Here is a 24,838-nt window from a genome sequence, read left to right on the forward strand (position 1 = left end):
AAGGGTGATACATACAAATATTCAGTATTGCGGGTTTTTTGTGTGTTTTTACCACATTTATACCCTGCTGATGAACACTACCAAATTTTCCATGAAGGTTTTTGGGGTCCATGCGGAAATACGTGCAAATCTGCGATTTTATATTTTATGTTTTGCTTATTTTATTGGCGTCTTTTTTTTTATAATTACATATATGAGAAGCAACTTTTCATGCCCTAAGATAACCTTTCATTAATCGTAAATTCACACACCTTCTGTGCAGCGGATACTTCAGCTAGTACTGTAATAAAGTACATACTGAAGATTTTTTAGTGGTTTGATTTGAATTTTCACGCAAAACTACACGAGGGTTATCTGTGCTAGTCATCCCTAATTTTGTTAGAAGGAAGGCAGCTAATCATTATCACCCATTTCCAACTCTTGGGCTACTCTTTTTATTAACGAATAGTGGGATTGACCGTAACGTTGTAATGTCCCTACACCTGAAAGGACGAGCATGTTTGATATGAAGGGGATTCGAACTAGTGACCTTCACATTAATAGTCGAGGGCCCTAAACATATCGGACAATTTGTTAATGAATTTCCGAAGCCTTTACTGAGCCAATGAAACTGGATAGTTGTGCTAAGATTAAAAGTAATTTTCGTATTACAGTTTTTGTACTTGACTTGCAAAACTTATAGAACCTCCCAAATGTATATCAAAAGTATTTTTTCAGCAAACCTCTATATTTTATACTATGTTTTTTTCTACTCTAATACTAATTGTAGCGATATCGTCAATGTGCTGTCAAAAGTCAAGTTAAAAAACCATGAAATAAAGTGAATAACACTTTTGTTTTCTTTGAATGGGTAATTTATTTCTTCTTCCAAGTTACTTATCTTACCAGTGTCAATTATTAACCTTTTCATTTCTCCTTTCTTCTAATTTTATGGTTTTATTGCTTGTACAGGAGTAATTCGTGTGTCATTTAAAAATAAATCCCAGTAGAAGCCAAGCAACAATTTAATCCAAACAAGGCATGATCTTTATATAAACATAAATCAATTTTTTTTAGCGAATTTGGGTTTGCCGAAAATAATTCATGTAGCTTTAAAATGTGCACTTTAGAACACATAAAATATATTATTCAGAGAATGAAACAGAATACTTCAAAATTACTATAATTTTAGCTATAAATAGGTTGTTACGTATTATGGTTTATCCCGGATGAGTTTCCAATTTATCGTGTTACTATTTAAAATAGCTTGAATCTGAATTAAATTGTAATTTTAATTTAGAAGTTGATTAAACGTAGAAACGTGTCAGGTTTATGATGTTTGCCAACAAGATTGACACACAGTTTCCTTTCTTAACACAAATATATTTTAATATAATAATAATACAATTTATAATAACGGTTATTATAAACTTACAAATAATATTAAGTGTTTCTCCCTGTATGAAACTTCCTTGATATCTTATGGAAGGTTTACGAGCAAATTCATTTCGAATTAACGTAGAATCAGTTCATTTGACAACGAGCTAGCTAGCTCTATATTCTTCACTAGTCTCACGTCGTTTACAAGCTGACTTTTCACCGCTAAAGTTATGTAATGTTTTCGGAAAAATATTGATGTCTGATTTGAATTCACTAAATTTAAATATTTTGTTTAAAATCAATAAACGTTTTTGGTCAAATATCTGTAGTTTCCCGATTAATAGGTGTTAATCACAATTATAGCTGCCGAGGTTTATAGTATACCAACTGTAGCAAGTCTCTTGGCCCGTCGTTTATTTTGTTAAAAGGCAGAGCCTCACAATTCCAGGGATTGGCCCCAAACGTTTTGCATTATTTTTCCTCGAACGTTCCGCTAAGCCACAGGAGGTAATATGTCTACATCTATCTATCCTTTTTTTATTTGTTTTATTTGAGGGCATAGCTACACAGTGGGCTCTCGACACGTGCTCAATCAAGGATCTAGCCTTTAATTTTTGCGTTAACCCGCCATGGGTAACGTATCCATATCTTTAAAAGCTGTCATGTGAGATTTTCATTTAGTTAGAAAGTTTTACAGCAAAGTTTGAAAAGTAAAATCTTTCATACGTTTTAATTGGCATGCATGTAAACAAACACGATATTTCTTTTACCAAAAGTTTTTCGTGTAACTATACGAGTAGCTAACGAAAAATAAGCCTCTAGAGAAACAAAAATTAAGGGAAAATATGCAATTAACACATTTCTTTGAAAAATAATTACATATTAGATATTGAATAACCTTCAAAAGAATATCAAATATTAATTTTAAAAAAATTACATATAATGACAAGAAAAGGAGCTAAAATACTGTATTGTTTTAATATTGTGTCTGACCTAATTTACTGTATTGTTTTAATATCCTGCTTAAGCTGTATGTGTTTTCTTATAGCAAAGCCATATCGGACTTACTGTTTTGTCCACCGAGAGGAATCAAACGCCTGATTTTAGCGTTATAAATCCGTAGACTTACCGCTGTGTCAGCAGAGGACTGTGTCTGAGTTAATTTACTGTATTGTTTTAATATCGTGTCTGAGTTAATTTACTGTATTGTTTTAATATCGTGTCTGAGTTAATTTACTGTATTGTTTTAATATTGTGTCTGAGCTTATTTATTGTATTGTTTTAATATTGTGTCTGAGTTTATTTATTGTATTGTTTTAATATTGTGTCTGCTAATTTACTGTATTTGGTACAGGTGGTTAAGCAACAAAATACATGTAACATATGTTTAGCTACCAGAACAAGTGAGTAACCCGTACAATATTTGTAACAAATACTTAAATAGCAGAATACTTGTAAAAATTATTTTAAATACAAGAATACTTGTAACAAGTGTCTAAGTCACAGAATACTTGTAACAAACGTCTAAAAAGTAGAATACATGTACGAAGTATTTAAGTGGTATAATACATGTAACAAGTGTTTAGCTGAATATTCGTAATATGTGTTTAACTAGTGGAATATTTGTAAAATACGTTTTAACTAACAGAATACTTGTAACAAGTGTTTAACTATCAAAATAAGTATTTCAAGAGTTTAACTAGTATAATACTTTGTACAGGTGTTTGTGTAAATAAATGACAGAAAACACAGCGATTTGTTCTTATCATAAGATAGAAATACCATAAGCCAGGAATTAAGAGAGAAAAGAAAGTTGTTTATTGATACTGTTTGGAATTACATGTCAGATATATAACTGATTTATAGAGAAAATACGAGAAACGCCAAACTTCAAATATACTCTTCTTATTTCCCCAGACCGGTCAGTCTCCATCCAGGGTCGTACAGTGGTCGTGGTCGATCCTTCCAAATGGATAGTCTCTGACGGGAACGGGTGTTCAGTCTTTGGCTTCCTTCTAGTTGACCGGTAGACGGGTCAGTCTCAGCGATTTCCTTTTTCAGTTCACGAAAAAACTTGTCAAGGTCAGTTAGTGCTAGAATACTCAAGTAAGGATTGTAGCTCCCCGGTTAAAGTGCTCCATCTGTTGGTGAGAACCGTCAATACTTGTTCTCTTTCCGAGTCCCATGGTGTAGTATGGTGGTTTGCCGGCTGTTGCACGTTTTCCCAGCCCAATAAACCGCCAGCCCGGGTCATAGTTGGGCTGCTGCTTGTTACGTATATCTCGAGTGGTGTATCTTTGACTCTCAAGAACTCGGTTTCCGGGTGATCTCGAGATAATTTCGCCAACTTTCTGATCCCAATTCACTTCATTCTCAGAGTAGGGTATCACGTCATAATTAAAACCCAGACTGGATGTGAATTCATGGTGATCATCTATTCAGAAAATAATAAAAAAGAATAATAAGCAAACGGCTTTAAGGTCATTATGTATCAATGTCAGTTACAAAACAATGGATCTAGAGATGTAATTCACTGTGTTAGTTATTAAACTATATATCCAGAAATGTAGTTTACTGTGCTATTTACACACCTATATATACAGAGATGTAGTTTACTTGTTAATTAGTAAAGTATAGATCCAGTGTTGTATTTTACTGTGTTATTTACATATCTCTAGATCCAGAGTTGTACTTTACTGTTAGTTACTAGACTATAGATTTAGAGATGTAGTTTAATGTATTAGGTAATAAATTAGAGATCCAGACATGTAGTTTACTGTGTTAATTACAAAACTATACATCCAGATCCAGAGTATTAAGTTATAGATTCAGAAATATAGTTTACTGTGTTAGTTACAAAACTCCAGATCCAGAGGTGAAGTTTAATGTGTCAGTTACAAAACTATAGATCCAGAGATTTAATATACTGTGTTAGTTACAAAACTATAGGTCCAGAAATGTAGTTCACTGTGTTAGTTACAAACCTATAGATCCAGAGTTATAGTTTACTGTGTTAATTACTAAACTACAGGTCCAGAGATGTATTTTACTGTGATAGTTACAAAACTGTTGATCCAAAAATGTAGTTTATTGTGTTCGTTACTAAACTATAGATCCAAAGATATAGTTTACTGTTTTAATTACGAAACTATAGTTTCAAAAATGTACTTCACTGTGTTACTTACTAAACTAAAGATCCAGAGATTCAATTTACTGTGTTAGATACAAAACTATAGATCTAAATATGTAGTTTGCTGTATTAATTATAAAACTATGGTTCCAGAGGTGTAGTTTAATGTGTTAGTTACAAACCTGTAGATCCAGAGGTGTAGTTTACTTTTCTAGTTACAAACTGATAGATCCATAATTGTAGTTTACAATGTTAGTTACTAAACTATGGATCCAGAGATGTAGTTTACTGTGTTAGTTAGTAAACTGTAGATCCAAAGATGTAGTTTGCTATGTTAGTCACAAATTTACAGATCCAGAAATGTAGTTTACTGTGTTATTTAAACACCTATATATCCAGACTTGTATTTTACAGTATTAGTTACTAAACTATAAATCCAGAGAAGTAGTTTACTGTGTTAGTTACTAAACTATAAAACCAAAGTTGTAGTTTACTGTGTTATTTAGTAAACTATAGATCCCGAGATGTAGTTTACTGTATTATTTACTAATCTGTAGATCCAAAAATGTAGTTTATTGTGCTAGTTAGTAAATTACAGATCCAGAAACACAACGAGAACTGAAACAGCATCATTTCGTTGGCATAGTTTTAGAACTTTGTAACACTTTGCATACACCGCTGTTGCTGTTTATATACAGGATATTTAAGTATGAGTTTCTTAATTTCATTTATTAACATGAAGTTAGTCTGGTATAAGAACATAATATAACGTTTAGAGGTTGATGAAATAAGGTTATATTTATCAGATGATAATATTTTTTGGCTATTCGTTTATCAGACTTTCTTCTAAATGTTGAGGTGATGCTAGTTAACATCTATTTCGAAGACTCTCCTAAGTAACTGAGCAGACACTCGATAACAGTTAAATTACATTACTCTGTTCATTACTTTGTGTGCTGATAGAAATGTCCGTTCCTACCACAGATAAATACGTTAATTTACTGAAAAGTGTTCGTTCTTTTCACACAAAAATACACGTAAAGTTGAGATTTGTACAATTTTTTTGAACATTTGTTTAACTTTTATCTATCTAATTTCACAAGTTCTTACTTTTCATCTTTCACACTAACAAAGTTGTTACTGTTCATCTAACAACTTTCACACTAACCAAGTTGTTACTGTTCATCTATCTGTTTTCGTATTAAACAAGTTGGTACTGTTCATCTAACTCCTTTCTCACTAACCAAGTTGATATTGTTCATCTATTAACTTTGAAACTAAGTAAGTTGATACTGTTCATCTACCTAATTTCACACTGACCGAGTTGTTAATGCTCATCTATCCACTTTCCGTGTGAATCTGTTATTTTCCTGCCTTTGATTCGTTAGTGTATTAGTTAGCGGATACTCTTTGTCTGGTGAAAAAACAACACGATATTAAAAGACTTACTATGATTCGAATCTCTGAAATTAATTCGTTGCTGTGCTCGTGCTCTTCTTCTGTTTTTTAAAGTACGTTTGTCACTCACAGTCAAAGTTTCAAATAGTCTGCACTTAGCGATTAAGTTGTTGCAAACTTTTCCGTTAGACTGGCTTTACTAGAAATTACTTAACATTAACCTGGATATTCAACTATTAGGCTTAAACCTGGTAGTTAGATTCGTACTAATATATCGTATTTTGTTTAAGAATGTATTTCTTTTAAGGACCCAAATAAAAGAAAGTTACTCCTACTTGTCGTTCTGACATGTTCTCTCATTACAGTCTTTCCCTCAGAGTGGTTAGTTAGATTGCGGTGTCCTAATGATGCTCCCCAGATCTAATGTTCCTTTCAGGGCTGTCTCAATATTCTTAACTCTCTCCTAAGCTGATAGATCGGAACAATCACAAAAGAGTTGAGGTTCCCTCAGGGCCAATGTCAGTTTAATTACACTTTCGCGTTCATATACTTGGCATCGGTCCAACAGCCACGTATTAATTCGTAATTGTTTTAACAATAAACAAAACAAATCCCACTTCGCCACATTTTCTAGAGAATTTATAATATGATACAAAACTATTTTGGACGACAGGAAGATTTCAATTTAAAATGGTTCTTATTAAGCTCATAGTTTTTATTCACTTTGTGTTTGATTTATAGATGTGTTTAACTTTATATTTATAAATGTACTTTGCTTTATGTTGTATTCACAGAAGTCCTTTACTTTGTTGTTGTTGTTAATGTCTGTCGCTATGGGTTTAAATTTGTTTGTTTGTTTTAGAATTTCGCGCAAAGCTACACGAGGGTTATCTGCGCTAGCCGTCCCTAATTTAGCAGTGAAAGACTAAAGGGAAGGCAGCTAGTCATCACCACCCACCGCTAACTTTTGGGCTACTCTTTTACCAACGAATAGTGGGATTGGCTGTCACATTATTACGCCCCCACAGCTGAAAGGGCGAGCATGTTTGGTGTGATGGGGATACGAACCCGCGACCCTCAGATTACGAGTCGAACGCCTTAACGCACCTGGCCATGCCGGGCCAGGGGTTTAAATAAAATATCAAATTTATTAATGAGAACGACATTCCATACGTAAACCAACCGGTATAAAACTATATAAAATATTTTTCCTAACCGTCAGACTTAGTCCTCGAATTTCAGCTAAGTTATAATTTCTAAAATATGTACTTCTAGATACTTTTGAAATAAAATCTATCATTCAACTTAATTTTGGTTTTATATGAAACTCAAATCAGAACTAATAAATTTTAATTTTTTTTAAATATAATAACACAGATATGTTTTAAAAAATTACAATAGCTTTGCTCAATATATTTTCCCATTTACAAATGTTAAAAGGTTTATATTTAAGTAAATGGGTGAAGAGGTTTAAAACATAAAATATAACGATAGCGTCGTTCAAATGTCACACTAGTAACTAATACATTTTCACTTTAACTTTCCATTAGGATACGGTGATCCTGATAAAACGTAACTAGGCCTATGAATGACAGAGTTTAAACAGTAAATGGGTATTTAAAATCCGAGAATATCATATATAAAACACTGACCTTTTCTCAGTTTATGTTACTTACACTGTTTACACATCATGCATTTGACCCTCATCTCCCTGTAATTTTCTAGACAGTTAAACTAATGTTATTACTAATCTGTCAAAGGTTACGATTTGAACGCCAATAAGTGACGAAGCACAAGAAACCAATAGTCCTAAAATCTGAGAAATAATCACGTAAACTGATTTTTATCACACATTTTAGGCCTAATACTAATCTAACTTCATTTATTTTTTATCCATATCCTGTGAAAAGGATTGAGAGAATCATTAATCTCTGATCAAATCATAAGACTGTTGACTGTTTTCGTCGGAGTGTTGTTGTCAAAAGTGTAACGGTCATACCTTATTTGGAACTAATGAGTAAGTAACGTTATAACTAGCGATAAACGATTTTGTGAGTTCTCTCTTTAACTGAATTATTTCAACTGCTGCTTTGTTTCACGTGCACCTGCTGTTTTTCTCTTTCTTGTTAATACTTTATTTTTTATAACATGTCATGTTACGGTCACTTTTTTCATTACTCTCTAACTAAACATGTTTATCTTTTTGAATGCATTGATTTTTATAATCTTTGAAACTGAAGGTTTGTTGCTTACATTTTTAAGAATATTATATTTAGTCCTGCAAACGCAGAACAATCACTAATATGTCTCTTGTGATTTAAATTATGTATGAACTTTTAACAAGTAAAAATTACTTCAAGCAATAAAGCTAATTATTATATGTCACACATTTTGAATTCAACAGATCCATACGTTTTTGTTTTTTTTGGTCTTCATAGGAAAAATTCAATACAGCTAGACGTTTACTTTATTGGCTCTTATTAGGATAACTTCGATGTATCTAATGGTTTTTTTCATTGGATAAGTACTTTTTGAAGGTTTTCAGTTGAAACACAATGTTCTCAAGTGAAACGGTCGCTCATATATAATGCCAAGGCCAATAATCGAATGATTTTTATAACAAAAAAAAATATACAAAAGCAATGTTATATTCATCACAACAATCTCTACTACTGAACACGAGTTCCAGTTCCCTTTCTAGTCATCCCCGTCACGCCAAACATGCTCGCCCTTTTAGCCGTGGGGGTGTTATAATGTGACGGTCAATCCCACTATTAGTTTTTCAAAGAGTAGCTCAAGAGTTGGCGGTGGGTGGTGATGACTAGCTGCCTTCCCTCTAGTCTTAGTCTTACACTGCTAAATTAGGGACGGCTAGCACAGATAGCCCTCGAATAGCTTTGTGCGAAATTCAAAAACAAACAAACATCCCTTTCTAGTAATAATATATCAAATACCGAGTGGTGCACCAGACATCAAATACATAATGGTGCAGAAGACATCAAATATATAATGGTGCAGAAGATATCAACTACAAAACGGTACAAGATACATTAAATACATACCGGTATACAAGAAACGAATTACATAATGGTACAATAGACATCAAATATAAAACGGTGCAATGTACATTAAATACAGAGTGGTACAATAGATACTGAATACAAAATGGCACAATAGACACTAAATATAGAATGGCGCAATAGATACTAAATACACAATGGTACAATAGACATTAAACACAAAACGGTACAATGGATATTAAATACAGAATGGTACAATAGACATTAAATACAAAACGGTACAATAGACATTAAATACAGAATGACACAATAGACATTAAATACAAAACGGTACAATATACATTACATATATAACAGTATACAAGAAATGAATTACAGAATGGTACAATAGACATTAAATATAGAATGGTACAGTAGACATCAAACACAAAACAGTACAATAGACATTAAATACAAAATGGCACAATTGACTCTAAACATGAAATGCTAACCAAGATATGAAATTCATAACTGTATACCAGAAACGAATTACAGAATGGTACAATAGACGTCAAATACAAAACCGTACAATAGACATTAAATAGAGAATGGTAAAATAAATATTAAATATAAAATGTTAAAATATAGAAATATAATTGTATACAAGGAACGAATTACGGAATGGTACAATATACATTAAATACAGAATAGCACAATAGACATTAAATACAGAATGGCACAATAGACATTAAATACAAAATGGTATACAAGAAACTAAATACAAATGATACAGTAGACATTAAATACAAAACGGTCCAAAAGACATTAAATACAGAATGGTACAATATATATTATATACACAACGGTACAATAAACATTACATATATAACAGTATACAAGAAACGAATTACAGAATGGTACAATAGACAGTAAATATAGAATGGTACAGTAGACATCAAATACAAAACAGTACAATAGACATTAAATACAAAATGGTACAATTGACTCTAAACATGAAATGCTAACCAAGATATGAAATTCATAACTGTATACCAGAAACGAATTACAGAATGGTACAATAGACGTCAAATATAAAACCGTACAATAGACATTAAATAGAGAATGGTAAAATAAATACTAAATATAAAATGTTAAAATATAGAAATATAATTGTATACAAGGAACGAATTACGGAATGGTACAATATACATTAAATAGAAAATGGTACAATAGACACAAAATACACAGTAGTATATACCGTCTGTAATACATTACTGTCCAAAACAACATTTAGATCTAATATTAGATACTCTGTAAAGGACAAATGAAAGCGTCGAAACTTGTAACCACATAAACACATTCTCACCTAATAGTAGATATAAATCTTATGTTTTAGTACTCTACATGAAATAACAATCGAATCTTCTAGATGCTTGTACAAGCACTTTGATAAATAACTTTAACGCTGTCGGAATGTACTATATTAGCTTGAAGATTAATAGCTGTACAGATTGGATTCGTTGGGGAATTCTTTTCTCCAGAGGAATAGGAAAAATGTCGCCTATCTAACGTTCAGATAAAACTATTACACAACATAATTCTTGGGTTCTTGTAAACGTGTTAAACCTGTGTAATACATGTTTTTTAAAACCATTTAAATACTAAAGTTTAGAGTGTGAAGTAAAAGTAGTTTAAATGTAGCTCACGGAAGTATCTATTACAAGAATGTAGCATTTGGAGTATAGTATATAACAAACAATTTGTAAGTGTGCTACCAGGAAACAGAGTTATTACAAATATTCATCGTTAACTTCAAATCATAGAAAGCCACGTCCAAAGATCATGACAAAAGCTAATCTAGTAAAAGGTATAAATAATCTAATATATATCGGTCTAACTAGAACTAAACAATTCCATGTCATAAAAAAACCTATAAAAATTAGAATGTATTGATTCATCAGTTGAGAACCCTAGCTATCTATAATCGATATTTTCGGTCATAATTCTAATAATGTTTCTCTAGGTTTGGCAAGCTCAGAAGATTTAAATTAGTGTGAAATCCATGTATTATACTGATAGTGTATAATAATGCTATTAATAACATGCATACACATTATATATATGTATATATAAATAAACGAAAAGTTATATATATATTGTGTATGTAAGAAGTATTTCACCTTTAATAGAACTAACAGTAGAGAAGAAATGGAAACTTACTATAACTTCTTACGTCAGAGTGCTTTAATTGCGTATGATATTTAGTTGTGTATTTAAATAATTCTGTGTAGTACAAACTTCTTTTGTGTACAAAATGTATGAGCATTCCTCGTATTAAAAACAAATACGAATGTACTTATTAATATAATAAATCTTTCAGAAGAAATACTGGACACAAATTGAAAATAGCTCATGTCAATAACTAATTCCAAAGAATGCATTGTTTGCACACCTGTAAGTTTTACGAACTAAATGACAGAATAAATTAGCAGTAACTTCAAAGAGCAATTGTTTCAGCACTTAGAAATTCCTCAGTAACCTTGTTGTTTATACTTGTAAACAAGGAGTGTTTGTTTGGTGATAATGCTTCTTTTATAATATTGGAGTGCCGGACTATACTGAGTGTTTCACTCCTTTCAGTTTAAAGTTAAGTTTGTTAATTTTCCTTTATTTTCTGCTATCATTCTTAAAACTGGAATATAACACTGTTAAAGAAAGTTTCTAACTTTAGCGTTCTCTTTTTCAGAGCTACTTGGGTCAGGTGAAAATTAACAGCGTTCATGCTAAGTCCTCTTATAGGAATATAACAGCTCGCTGTTTAACACACATGTCGAGCTTTTCTTGTCAAGGAATCGGGAAGTGAATGGAGAGTAGGTGAATCGCCCATTATTTTCATAGCCTGTTGGCCAATTAATCTTGAAGGAGAAACCAATCACTGTTGTATTGGGCCCGAATAGGGTCGGATACTCGAATATTTATTGTTATTTTATAGATTTATGTAAGAATTATCCCAGAATTTACGCAGTTTTTCACCAGATTTTTACGCAGAATTTCTGTACTTTTCACATTTACATCAGTTAGCCAGAGAAGCAAATATTATATAATTTGCCTCACACAACACTGGTGCCTAGGTTTTAATTCGAAGTACTTGTCGTTATTATTGTTATTTAGAAAGGTTGTGTTAGATTACAATTTTATTTTAATTTGTTATGCGCTAGCCTAAGTTAGAGTGAGGAAGACACACAAAGTTAATGACTTATTATTGGATAAAATATTGTCGCACTTATTAGTTGCACATCTTTTTGGTTTTAATACACTCGTAAACAAACGATCACTCACTCTCCAGGTAAGTTTACAGTTTTACAGATATGGTTGTAGGTTTTAAAGGTATCTTTATAATCTTACAAGTATTTTTATTATTTTACAGTTATCTTATAATTTTACAGATATGTTTATAGTTTTACAGGTTTGCTTGCACTTTTACAGATATGTTAACAGATATAAATGTTTGCTTACAGTTGTGCATGTACATTTATAGGTTTACAAATATGCTTGTAATTTTACAGATATGCTTACAATTTTGCGGGTATTTTTATTGTTTTACAGGTAGATATGTTGACAGTTTTACAGATAAGTTAACAGGTATGTTTATAGTGACTTGATTACTAATTGACTGTAAAGAGAATGAACGTATCTGGTGAGTTCAAATATTTTACTATTTCTTCATACTAGAATAATAAGTTTTTTCCTCTGGTTTACAGATATTTCAGATTATCTGATCCGTTAAAAACCGGCCGTGGAATGCTTTGAAGGTATGATTTTACTTTCACACGTTGTTCTATAGTTTTAACTTTATAGTTTTACTCGTGAACGTATTTTAACGTTGTATGAGTTATCGTTCTACAGTGTCAATCAAGAGTTGCAAACATAATCGATGAACTTCTCTTGAGGATTAGTTAGGGATGTGTTGAATTCTAAAAGATTGTGTCACTTAAAAATAACTAACTGTAGAGTATAGAAACTGTAAGTATAGAAATATGTTAAATATTTAAACGATGTCGTTGTTACCATTTGTATGTGTGTGTGACCAATCTTCATAGCAAAGTTATCAAATTAATTTTTAAATTGAATTTGTGAAATAAATATGAATTTTCTAGCACACATTATCCATTTTTCTAAATTGGACCAAGTAATGTAATTTATACGTTATTTTCTAAGTAATTATCACTAAATAGGGTGTGGAGAGAACCAGTCTTAAGAACAAACAAATCGAATCAAGTTTAACTTCGATGTGTACGACGTTATATAAATCGTTTCCAAATCAGCTGAGGCCTCGTAATTGTCAGAAAAGTTATTATTTTTAATGCAAGTATGTGCAACAAAACATTTTCCACTCGTTGCACTTTCCTTGTCTAATTCGCCAATTTAGTTTCTTGATAACGCAATTTGTTTGGAAGACGTAAATTATTCCATTACGTTAGATACTGCTGGATTAATTACAAATATCCAAATAATACTCTCAACGTTCCCAGAGTTCCTGTGATTGACGTACGAAATTGAAAACTAATTAATTTTTTTCATTAAATAACGATAAGAAATGTTCAGTAAACATGTTTACCGGTTGAAATTCATTAACTGATATATATTTAAAAAACTGATTAACTGATAAATTTCGTGTATCACTTAAAAGAAAAAAATAATTTTAGTTTGTATTTAACTAACTAATAGTTCTTGAACTAGAACCAAACTGACGGTTTATATATATTGAACTAATAGTGATTGTGATGGACCAGACATGACCAGATGGTTACGACGCTTGACTCGTAATCTGAGGGTCACGGGTTCCAATCCCCGTCACACCAAACATGCTCGCCGTTTCAGTCGTGGGGGCGTTATAATGTGACGGTCAATCGCACTATTCGTTGGTAAAAGAGTAGCCCAAGTGTAGACGGTGGGTGGTGATGACTGTCTTACACTGCTAAATTAAGAACGGCTAGCACAGATTTGCGCGAAATTCTTGTAAGCATACTAAGACTACCAACTACCGGTCATGATTTTTACTGACAAGAGGAAAGCCAGTCTTTTCGAAGCACCCCACAATCCATAGTTCATGCTATAAGGTTAACTATCACTGTTGTAACACATCTTTAGCTTAAAGTGGAAAAAAATATTTTGTGATACAACACGGATTTCAACCCAGCTCCAAAATCCACATTCTCCCAAAGAACAAACTAGTATCCTAACTACCACTGAACTGACAGTTAGTGGGTATCTGATAAATTATTCGCCGTTTTAAATAATATTGTACAACGGTTAATATTTATACACTGAACTATTAAATATTGAACTAAAGTACACTATCAGTTGATCTTTAACCACTTAATTACTGACTGTTGAACTAATCCTATACTGACGGTTGGTGTTTTCCTACTTAACTATTAAACTAACACTGTACTAACAACTGATGTTTTTCTAATTAACTATTGACTGATCTATAATATTTTACTGACAGTTGGTTTTCTACTATATAACTATTGCCTGTTTAATTAACAATGCATTTACGGCTGATCTTTACGTACTTAACAATTGGCTGTTGAACTAACTAACACTGTATTTACAGGTTGTTTTTTTTTTTGCCTATTTAACTATTCGCTGTTGAACTAACACTGTACTGACGGTTGTTCTCAGGGTTGGTCTTTAACTACAAAACTGTTGGCTATTCAACTAATACTGTACTCACAGTTGATGTTTAATCACCTACATATGGCTCTCAAACTAATACTGTATTCCAGATTGGCTATTGAACGAATACTCTATTTAAAGTTGGTATTTAACTATATAACTGATTGCTATAGAACCATTAATGTACTCAGAGGTGGTGTTTATCTGCATAGATTTGGTCATTGAACTAATACTGTACTTACAGCTAGTGTTTAACTACATAACTTTTAGCTATTGAACCAATACTGTACGCAAGATTAGTATTTAACTACATAACTGTTGGCTATTGAACTAATACCCTACTCACGATTGGTGTTTCACTATATAATTGATTACTATTGTACTAACTAATACTGCACTCACGGTTGGTATTTAACTATATAACTGATTGCTATTGAACTAATACTGTACTCACAATTGGTGTTTAACTACATAGATTTGGTCATTGAACTAATACTGTACTCACAATTGGTGTTTAACTACATAACTGATTGCTATAGAACTAATAACGTACTCACGGCTGTAGTTTATCTACATAAATTTGGCTGTTGAACTAAAACTGTGCTTATTGTTGGTGTTTCATTAAATAACTGTTGGCTATTGAACTAACAGTATACGGTAAGTTTCTGTTTAACGAAATACGTACTAGTGATGGAAATAAAGCCACTTAAATAACTGAGACCAGATGCTGACTTAAAGATAAGTTTTGTACAGAAAATATCAATTCCTGGAAGTACAGTAGATACAGTCGTTATAATTATTGTTAGTTATAACCTATTAAAGATCAAAAGGAAATACTGAAATGTAATATTACGTATGTGTTTCTGCAGTCCTTGTTTCTCATTATACGTACATACGTTTCTTGTAATAACAACTTTGGTGCTGAATTAGTTAAATGTGAGTTAATTATAAACAACTAGATAGTTGGCCGTTTGTTAATTTAAGTTTTTTAAAATTATAATCAACTAACAAGTTGACACTTGTATTGCATAAACCATCTAGTTCAGTTTTCTTTCATTATAATCAACTAGCTACTTTACTATTGTATTACGTAACCCTCCTAGCTAAATTTCTTTTAATTATAATAAATTAGCTAGTTGATCATTGTATTGTGTAAATTCTCTAATTAAGTTGTCTTTAATGATAAAGAACTAACCACCCTTGTATTATGTAACCCATCTAGTTAAGTTTTCTTTACTTACAGATACAGTCATGTGAAAACGTTAGGACACCCTACGAAAGTCTGTGTATTTTTGTAACATTTTGGATATATAGATATTTAATCTCAATATCAACAATACTGAGAGATTATAGGAATATAACTAAATAATTAAAACTGAAGAAAAGACTTTTCAAGATCTTCTGTAAATGTAATTCTACAAAATTGCATATTCTAACTGAGGAAAAAGGTAGAACACCCACACATTTATTCCCACTTAAAATGGCTCAACTCACACACAGGTGTATCACACCAGGTGCACATGATTAGAATCGTTATTTAGCATTTTGAATGAGGCTTGCCCTATTTAAACCTCAGACATTTAGTTTGGTGTGCTCCTGACTGTTGAAGTGAGAGTTAGCACCATGGTGAGAGCAATGGTCTGAGGCCTTCAGAAAGAAAATTGTAGCAGCTTATGAGTCTGGTAGGGATTTAAAAAGATCCCAAAAATTTTTGAAGTCAGCCATTCTACTGTCCGGAAAATAGTCAACAAGTGGAGGGCTTTTAAAATAACTGCCAACATGCCCAGGTCTGGTCATCCAAGCAAGTTCACCCCGAGAGCAGACCACAAGATGCTAAAAGAGGTCTCCAAACACCCTAACATGTCATCACAGGACCTACAGCAGGCTCTGGCTACTGTTGATGTGAAAGTGCATGCATCTACAATCAGAAAGAGACTGCAGAAGTTTAACTTGCATGGAAGGTGTGTAAGGAGGAAACCTTTACTTTCTAAGAGAAACATCAAGGCTAGACTGAAGTTTGCTAGAGAGAATGTAGACGAAGACCAGGACTTCTGGAATAATGTTCTTTGGACAAATGAGTCCAAAATTGAATTATTTGGATACCAGAACAAAGGATATGTTTGGGGTAAACCAAATACCGCATTCCAGGAAAAGAACCTCATACCAACTGTGAAGCACGGAGGTGGAAGTGTCATGGTTTGGGACTGCTTTGCTGCAGCAGGACCTGTACAGCTCACAATCATAGAATCCACCATGAATTCTACTGTGTATCAGAGGGTGCTTGAGGATCATGTGAGACCATCTGTACGAAAATTAAAGCTGAAGCGGAACTGGACCCTGCAACACAACAATGACCCAAAACATACCAGTAAATCTACTAAGGACTGGCTGAAAACTAAGAAATGGAGAGTCCTGAAATGGTTGAGTCAAAGCCCAGATCTTAATCCCATTGAGATGCTGTGGAGTGACTTGAAACGGGCTGTACATGCAAGAAACCCCTCAAACATTTCACAGCTGACAGAATTCTGCATTGAGGAGTGGGGCAAACTTTCTTCAGACCGATGTCAGAGACTGGTAGATGGCTACAAGAAACGTCTCACTGCAGTTATTTCAGCCAAAGGGGGTAACACTAGCTATTAGGGGTAGGGTGTTCTAACTTTTTCCTCAGTTCGAATATGCATTTTTGTAGAATTACATTTACAGAAGATCTTGAAAAGTCTTTTCTTCAGTTTTAATTGTTTAGTTATATTCCTACAATCTCTCAGTAGTGTTGAAATTGAGATTAAATTTCTATATATCCAAAAATGTTACACAAATACACAGGCTTTCATAGGGTGTCCTAACTTTTTCACATTACTGTAACTAGCAGGTTGAGCCTTGTATTATGTAACCCATTCAGTTAATATAGTTTAATGTATCAAAAACATATTATATATAGTATGTTAATATGTTTCTATGATATGTTTCGTTCATTCTTTGAGTGTGAGTTTTTAAAATGTTAAGAAGGTATATTTTGTATATGTTGTATCTGTTAAAAATAAGAAATTAATATGAAAATTATATGATAATTAAAAACCTGAACTAATTTAAACACTTTAAATCACAAGTACATACGCATGTAGTTTTGATTGCAAATTAAGGTTGTAGTTTCGCATTTTGAAAAGTTAGAATAAAGAAACCTAAAGACATTAGAAACACCCTAGAATATACAGTCATTAGTTTGTGAAGGTTTTAATTAAAATAAGTTTATTTTTGAGCTTACCCATTGATTGTACGAATGTGTCCGGTAGAGGACTAGCTAGTGTCCATTTTAAAAGTAAGAGGATATGGGCTATCGTCCACTGGGTCATAGTTTTGGGAGTCCTGTTTACGTTGCTTACAATTTCGGCTTCTCTGTGAACCATCATCTTTAGAATCCTTTATATGCGGGCATACTAATGACGTCACTTCACATTTCTTGGTAAATGCGCGCGAAATCGACTCACTCGGGTTTTCACGAGACAGTCTCTCAACCACGTCCAAATCTTCTGTCTCTAGTTTATCCATTGCACAGCTGTGATGGATATTATAAACAGAGAAGGACGTCCAAGAAATCACATTGGTCATACATTACTATTTCTTTGACGTTAGATATAAAGGATCTGGTTTGTGTATCAAAAAGACAACAAATGACTCTGTGAACAGTCATTTCAGGATGTGGTTGTTGTGAACAATGAGCAGGAGTATACTTTAGAATTTGCGTCGCTCGTTGTATAGTTCTCTTTTACTTATAATATTTATCTTGGTTGTACTTAAATCCTTCATTAACAGTTTTCACAACACTGATTTTGTTACTTTAAACTATTTGTTGAGGAGGTGTCTTTTAAATTACATTCATAACTGAATTAAAAAATGTTTAGTATCAAAGCAGTAATTAAGAAACTAAAGTTTAAAATAGCTAAGTGATGCAAAACACAAAACAGATTAAAATTTATATGATTTACATACAACCAAAATTAGTTGAAAATAAGGAAATTATTGGTGAAACTTCTCGAAATTATATTGTTAAGATACAAAGCCAGTAGTTTAGAAGCTAATGGAAACTGTGCTTATGATAGAACGAAAATTAACATATAAGTTACAGAAACTATGTACTTAAAATATTAAAACAATAAATGCAAAAAATTTGAAAATTATATATATATATATTTACAGGTAATAATGTTGAAAGCGGCAGGAACTATGATAAATTGCGCAATTAATTAATTTTAAAACTAAATAAGTGAAAATACCAAATAAATAAAATAATTAAGGTTTTCGACAGAAATAAAATCAGACTAGAATTTTTTTTCATCCTAAACTTTTTTACGTTTATATTTAAGATTAATGTTTACTGTTCTTTATATTGTCGACGTTTTCTTTGTTGTATTTCATATTTTCACTTTTCCCAAGCATTTTGTTTGTATGTGTCTCTTCCATATTAACATGAAGAAATAAAGATTCGATTCCTTAAGGATTTTGATCATTTGCTTATTTAAAGTAATTTTTGAGATTCATTATTCTGTGTCCAACGTTCTGTCTTCCTGACGACTTGAAAGAGACAAGTGGATTTCTGTGCGATCTATTTCACATATCGGTTTCTTTGCAAGCTTTTATACGCTTTTATAATTTGATGGTAATATATTTTTACTCAAAAGTGTTTTCATATCTGTCAATGCAAACGTAACAGAAGTTTTCTAAGTTTTACATACGGAATTATTGTTGTTATGTAATTCCTAAAAAAAAGGGACATTAACAGATGGTTTTAAACTATTTGTGGTTTCTACGAAAGTTACAACTTTCGAAGTTAGTTTTTATAGCAAAGCCACATTGAGTTATCTGCACTGTTTATAGCGGCGAAACGAACCTCGGATTGTTTAACCATTATTCACTATGAAACAACATTCAACATAAAATTAAACATTGACTTCGATCGTTGTTATGTACAAACTTTAGTCAGTACTGTGTAAACTGACTTTGGTCATTATTATTATACACGTGCAAAAAACGTCACAAATTAGTGTCTGTAAAGCTTTTATTTTCTTTTAATTTTTAGTCTATTTTCTTAAAAACAAATAATGAAAACACGGATTGCATCAAATGATTTCATTTCATTTTCGGACTATTCTTAGGTTTTCGTACACAGACCAACGCCTTACGTCCTTTCTTTTCGAAAGTACACCAAACTGTTTCTTGTCTTCTCCAGGGTAACGCGAATTATGTATTGTTTTATCGAAATTAAGCGTAACTGTGTATTTAGTTTTCAAAGTACGTCTTCTATCTTTGAAAGTAGTGTCTGTTTGTTTTTTAATTTCGAGCAAAAACTACACGAGGGCTATCTGCGCTAGCCATCCGTAATTTTGCAGTGTAAGTGGGAAGACAGCTAGTCGTCACCACCCACCGTCAACTCTTGTGCTACTATTTTATCAGCGAATAGTGGGATTGACATTATAACGACCCCACGGCTGAAAGGACGAGCATGTTTGGTGTGACGGGGATTCGAACTCGCGAGCCTCAGATTACGAGTCGAGCGCCCTAACCACCTGGCTATTGTGTTGTGTTAATCTTTTGAAGGGAGAGCGGACTGTGTCGTTTCTTCACTAAAGTGGACCTAACTGTGTCACTTCCATCCTCAGGCTACAGTGAGCTACATCTTACAGAAATAGTCTGTAAATATATATATACATTTTTGAGAATTCAAATCGAATTATTTTGAAATTCGTCTGGAGGAATGGGTTAAGCTGTTTATAGAGTTCATTTATATCTGGAAATATGACGATAAAAGAATAATTAAAGAATAATTTCACTTGTGTTGTTGGGCCCGGCATGGCCGAGCGCGTAAGGCGTGCGACTCGTAATCCGAGGGTCGCGGGTTCGCGCCCGCGTCGCGCTAAACATGCTCGCCCTCCCAGCCGTGGGGGTGTATAATGTGACGGTCAATCCCACTATTCGTTGGTAAAAGAGTAGCCCAAGAGTTGGCGGTGGGTGGTGATGACTAGCTGCCTTCCCTCTAGTCTTACACTGCTAAATTAGGGACGGCTAGCACAGATAGCCCTCGAGTAGCTTTGTGCGAAATTCCAAACAAACAAACAAACACTTGTGTTGTTGAATGTAGTTTAAACCTCCTGTTGTCTGGGTTAACATGTACTTAATTAAAATCTCCAAGTTCGTTACTTCAATCACAACCCAGATGAGCACGTGTCCAATCACACATCATACACTCACTAGCTCTTAATTATTTGAACCACATCAATTTCGGCACGTAGTAGTAGATAGTTGAAAACCCTTCCCCCTCCCTGAGTGCGGGGTTCCCATAGTTAACTAAATTGTTTCTTCTCATTACACGAAGCTTTGCTTCTCGAGATTTAGCCCGGCATGACCAGGTGGTTAGGGCGTTCAACTGATAACCTGAGATCACACCAAACATGCTCGCCCTTTCAGCCGTGGGGGCATTATAACGTGATGGTCAATCCCACAATTCGTTGATAAAAGAGTAGCCCCAGAGTTGGCCGTGGGTGGTGATGAATAGCTGCCTTTCCACTAGTCTTACAATGCTAAATTAAGGACGGCTAGCGCAGATAGCTCTCATGTAGCTCTGCGCGAAATTCCAAAACAAACAAACAACCAATCTCGAAATTTGATCAGGTGAGATTGACTAGTTGATGATTAATATGTAAAGTCCATATTTATAACTTATATGTTGTTGCTGCTTGTTGTTGATGAGCTTGTAGGCACAGCTAGAATTTTCCTGCTTTTTATCATAACCCTTTGCGACGAAGTATATTCAAGATGAATTTATAACACCCTCGATTTAAATATAGTCGCAGCATACTTAATGATTATATGACGTTTACTAAGACCCTGCGTAAAGCCACTCTTAAAAACTCAGTACTTGGACACATTCTACACCCTCATCCCAAGATAAATATATATCACACGCTGCAGATTTTCTTATGATTTCATAAATTTCCACGTCCTGAGAAACAAACTGCAAACGAATCGTTTTAGAAACGTGTCTTCAGAAAGCAACAACAGTGTAGACTAGACCAGGTCCTTCACTAGAAGCGTGTCCAAGATCTCAAACAGTATACAATACAATGTGGTCAGAGAAGTAATAACTAACGGATAAAAATCGGAAAACACACAACACTTGAACCAGGGTTAATGATTGTACTTGTTAGAAATTTAGAGTAAATCAGTTTAAATGATAAGACAGGGGTCGTGTGAATCATAGTAAATCGGCCTAGGTTCTCTCAAGTTATCCTGAAAGGGCTTAATCTGAATGAAAAGTTATGTTAGGGAAATACTATTTTATTAATTGTTGTGGGAACGATTTTCTTTTATGTAATTGAAGTATTTTAATGTGAATGCATTTATATTCCTGACAAGTGTTGTTTGTATTGAAATTCAGACCAAGTGTACAGTAGCAAGATTTAGTGGATCATTAGAAATTTAATCTCAGAGATTTCCTCTTTTAGGATTAAGCTCGGCTCTCATATCCGTTCTGGTCAGCGGCAATAATTACACAACTGTAACCCGTTAAGCCTGTTTCTGTGGCTCGTAAAAACAAATGATGTCATAGAGTCAGACTACTGTACCGACAATTAAATCTACAACGATTCCAAAAGCCCTCTTCATTGTTTTTCTTTTACAACGATGACAACTTGGAATGTATAATACTGCTTAACAGTACTGTTGTTTTCGACACGTCTGTTTGTTGCTTTTCTTCATTTTCAGAGAAATATTTCAAACTTAATTATTTTGAAAAACCCTTCAACTGGGTGAATATTTTAAAGAAAAATTTAAATTTCTGGCTGGATGAGTCTACCCATGATGGTAGGAAAAACTTTTGATACAAATATACATCGTAGTAAACCTAAAAGGTGGAACATTTCTCGATAGAAGCACACGTTGTGGTGAGTTCAGAAGGTTGGAAATATTCTTGATACAAATATCTATCGAAGTAAGTCTAGAAAATGGTAAACTGATGTTTTCTGGTATATGCGATAGTCCATTTTTAGTCTTTAGGTTTCAAGTTGTTACTGAAAATAAATGACGACTAAACATGATGGTATAGTTAAGTAAAAACTTCAAAACAATGACTCCTCACATTAATCCATAAAGTTACGTCTTCTGCTGTGTAACAAAATATTAACTAGTTTAGGTACAATACATTACTAAGTAAAGTACACTCCGGATATTAAAATAGAATGAACTGGTGGAGAAGAGGATATTCCAATCTTCTGAGCTAAGTTCAGAGATTGAAAACAATTATCATCATAAGATTAATCTTAATAGAAAGTCTTACTTGGTACAAACCTTGAATTCAGCACTTTGTACTTCCTTATTAATACTACCTATTTTTCATACTACCCTAGGTAAACAAACTGTATTTGATATTATTACAACTTCTTATTCCTTAGCGTCCCTATTTAAGTGTAGAAATACGATTAGTTTTATTGTTCATTGAGTAGGGTGTGACCTTGAATAATATGTCTTACTAAATAGTTATTGTGTTTACTTAGTCAAACCAAATCGAGACTTAAGCCTGAGTCAGCTTCTTAAGCGATATATAACTAAGCATTAGTAGAAATTAACGTGGATTTTAATAAAGGGCTCTATAGTTTTCTTACAGCCTAGTTACGTTCGTTTAGAAAAGCTGAAAACTTTATTCTATGTACCGTCAGGTCTTATCTGCTAGTCCAGACAGACGGTGACGTCATGCTAACGAGAAGACTTGGAAGTTGGTAAGAATCACAAACTTCTGATTCTCAACAATTGGAGTTTCTATAAAACTGATAGTTTAAAAAATAAAAGGTGTAGCTCAGCCGAACATAAAAACAAGATAGCTTAAGTTCATTGGAATATTACACATCCGATGCAAAGACTTTATGACATACTTTTTATACAATAATTCATATCATGCAAAAAAGAAAAGATGGTATTATTGAAAACAGTATAATTGTTTGCAAGAAAACAACAGAAAACAAGTTACCGCTGTACGTTCATATATTTTGTCATTAAACGAAATGTCCGCATTTCTTATAAAAGTTTTAGTTTTCGGTTTGTATTTTCCAGCTTAAAAAAGTAACAGAATTTCTTACAGATATCTTAGTTTCTCTGGACCTCTTTTTTAGTTTCAAAACAAGAATACCCGTATTTCCTATGCAGATTTTTAGGTTTCAGTTTCCATTATTCATTGTTGTTCGATTGCGTTTTGAAATGTTATGAATTTGAGTGAATACATCTGTTGTTTAATTTCTTAATGCAGATTTCGTTAGTGTAGCATTTCGTGTACTTTAGCTTATCCTAATTGCTTTAAAAAAGCCATGAAAAAGAGCAGTCATAAATGTATTACCAAGTTAATTCGATTTTATCTTGCTACAAATATGTCAGATCTTCAAGGTTTTATACTTACAATGTTTATTTTGGGTTACTACGTTAATCTGATAGTATCTTAATGCAAATCATATGATGATTTATGAGGCGTCATTTACGTTTCCATGGAAGATATGAAGAACAGTTTTTTATCATAATAAATAGCTGCCAAGATATGTACTGCGCCACCTCCTGTACGTTTCCCATTGGAAAGACAGCCATCCTTCCCTCATCTGTTCTCCATGTAAACGACGAACACGAATCCTACCACCAGCTTTAACAAATCGAAAATGAAAAAGATGACATGTCGCCAGTGTCCTAACTGTAAATTGGCATGCTGTCTTGTCCAAGTAACACGGTAACGACGGTAAATTTTGGTTAATATAGGCTTGCAGATTGACCTTTTGCAAAATAACCTTGTTTAGTTTGTTTCCTATTCACCGTTATTCTAAATAGCCTGGAATGAATGTTTTCTCGTCATTCCTGTTGTGATGTGTTGCAAGACTTCTTTCGACTTTGACGTATTAACCTGATCAAAATACGGGAATCTCGGGCAGTAATTTTCATCGTTTACCAGTTAACTTTGCTATAACAACGTTCCATGTAGTCTCAAGATGTTTGAAGATTCTGGATACAGTGCACTGGGGCACCCACCAACTGTTTTGGCAATGTCCGTTTGCTGCGTACTATTTCGGGACAGTCTAACAATTTAACGCCCTATAACTTTTAGAACGTGACGAGACTTGATTCCACACCAAATACAGATAAATTATGTGGACAAAACGTTGATCTGTTTCTACAAATATGATACAAAAAACACACCCTTTTATACAACGCATTTGTGTATGTATGTATGGTTTGACAAACATATGTT

The 24,838-nt window shown here is 33.1% G+C and overlaps 1 protein-coding gene and 1 long non-coding RNA gene across 3 annotated transcripts; one reads left to right on the plus strand and one right to left on the minus strand.

Annotated features, from left to right (window-relative positions):
- Window positions 1-3,154: 3,154 nt before the first annotated feature.
- LOC143234625 (uncharacterized) lies at window positions 3,155-17,990 on the minus strand. Of its 2 annotated transcripts, none has more exons than XM_076472095.1 (2): window positions 17,831-17,990; window positions 3,155-3,793 (listed from the first exon to the last, which is right to left on the minus strand). In XM_076472095.1, the coding sequence occupies exons 1-2, from the start codon at window positions 17,973-17,975 to the stop codon at window positions 3,462-3,464; spliced, it is 477 nt and encodes a 158-aa protein (XP_076328210.1). In that variant the 5' UTR covers window positions 17,976-17,990; the 3' UTR covers window positions 3,155-3,461. The 2 variants fall into 2 exon arrangements, with proteins under 2 accessions (XP_076328210.1, XP_076328211.1); XM_076472096.1 differs by lacking the exon at window positions 17,831-17,990 and adding an exon at window positions 6,223-6,388.
- On the plus strand, window positions 8,749-24,720 carry LOC143234628 (uncharacterized). The gene is made up of 3 exons (XR_013018741.1): window positions 8,749-12,698; window positions 23,274-23,333; window positions 24,130-24,720. It is a non-coding gene; the product is annotated as an uncharacterized LOC143234628 (long non-coding RNA).
- The last annotated feature ends 118 nt before the right edge of the window (window positions 24,721-24,838 follow it).

Source organism: Tachypleus tridentatus, chromosome 12, assembly GCF_004210375.1.
Source record: "Tachypleus tridentatus isolate NWPU-2018 chromosome 12, ASM421037v1, whole genome shotgun sequence".
Classification (NCBI taxonomy): Eukaryota; Metazoa; Arthropoda; class Merostomata; order Xiphosura; family Limulidae; genus Tachypleus; species Tachypleus tridentatus.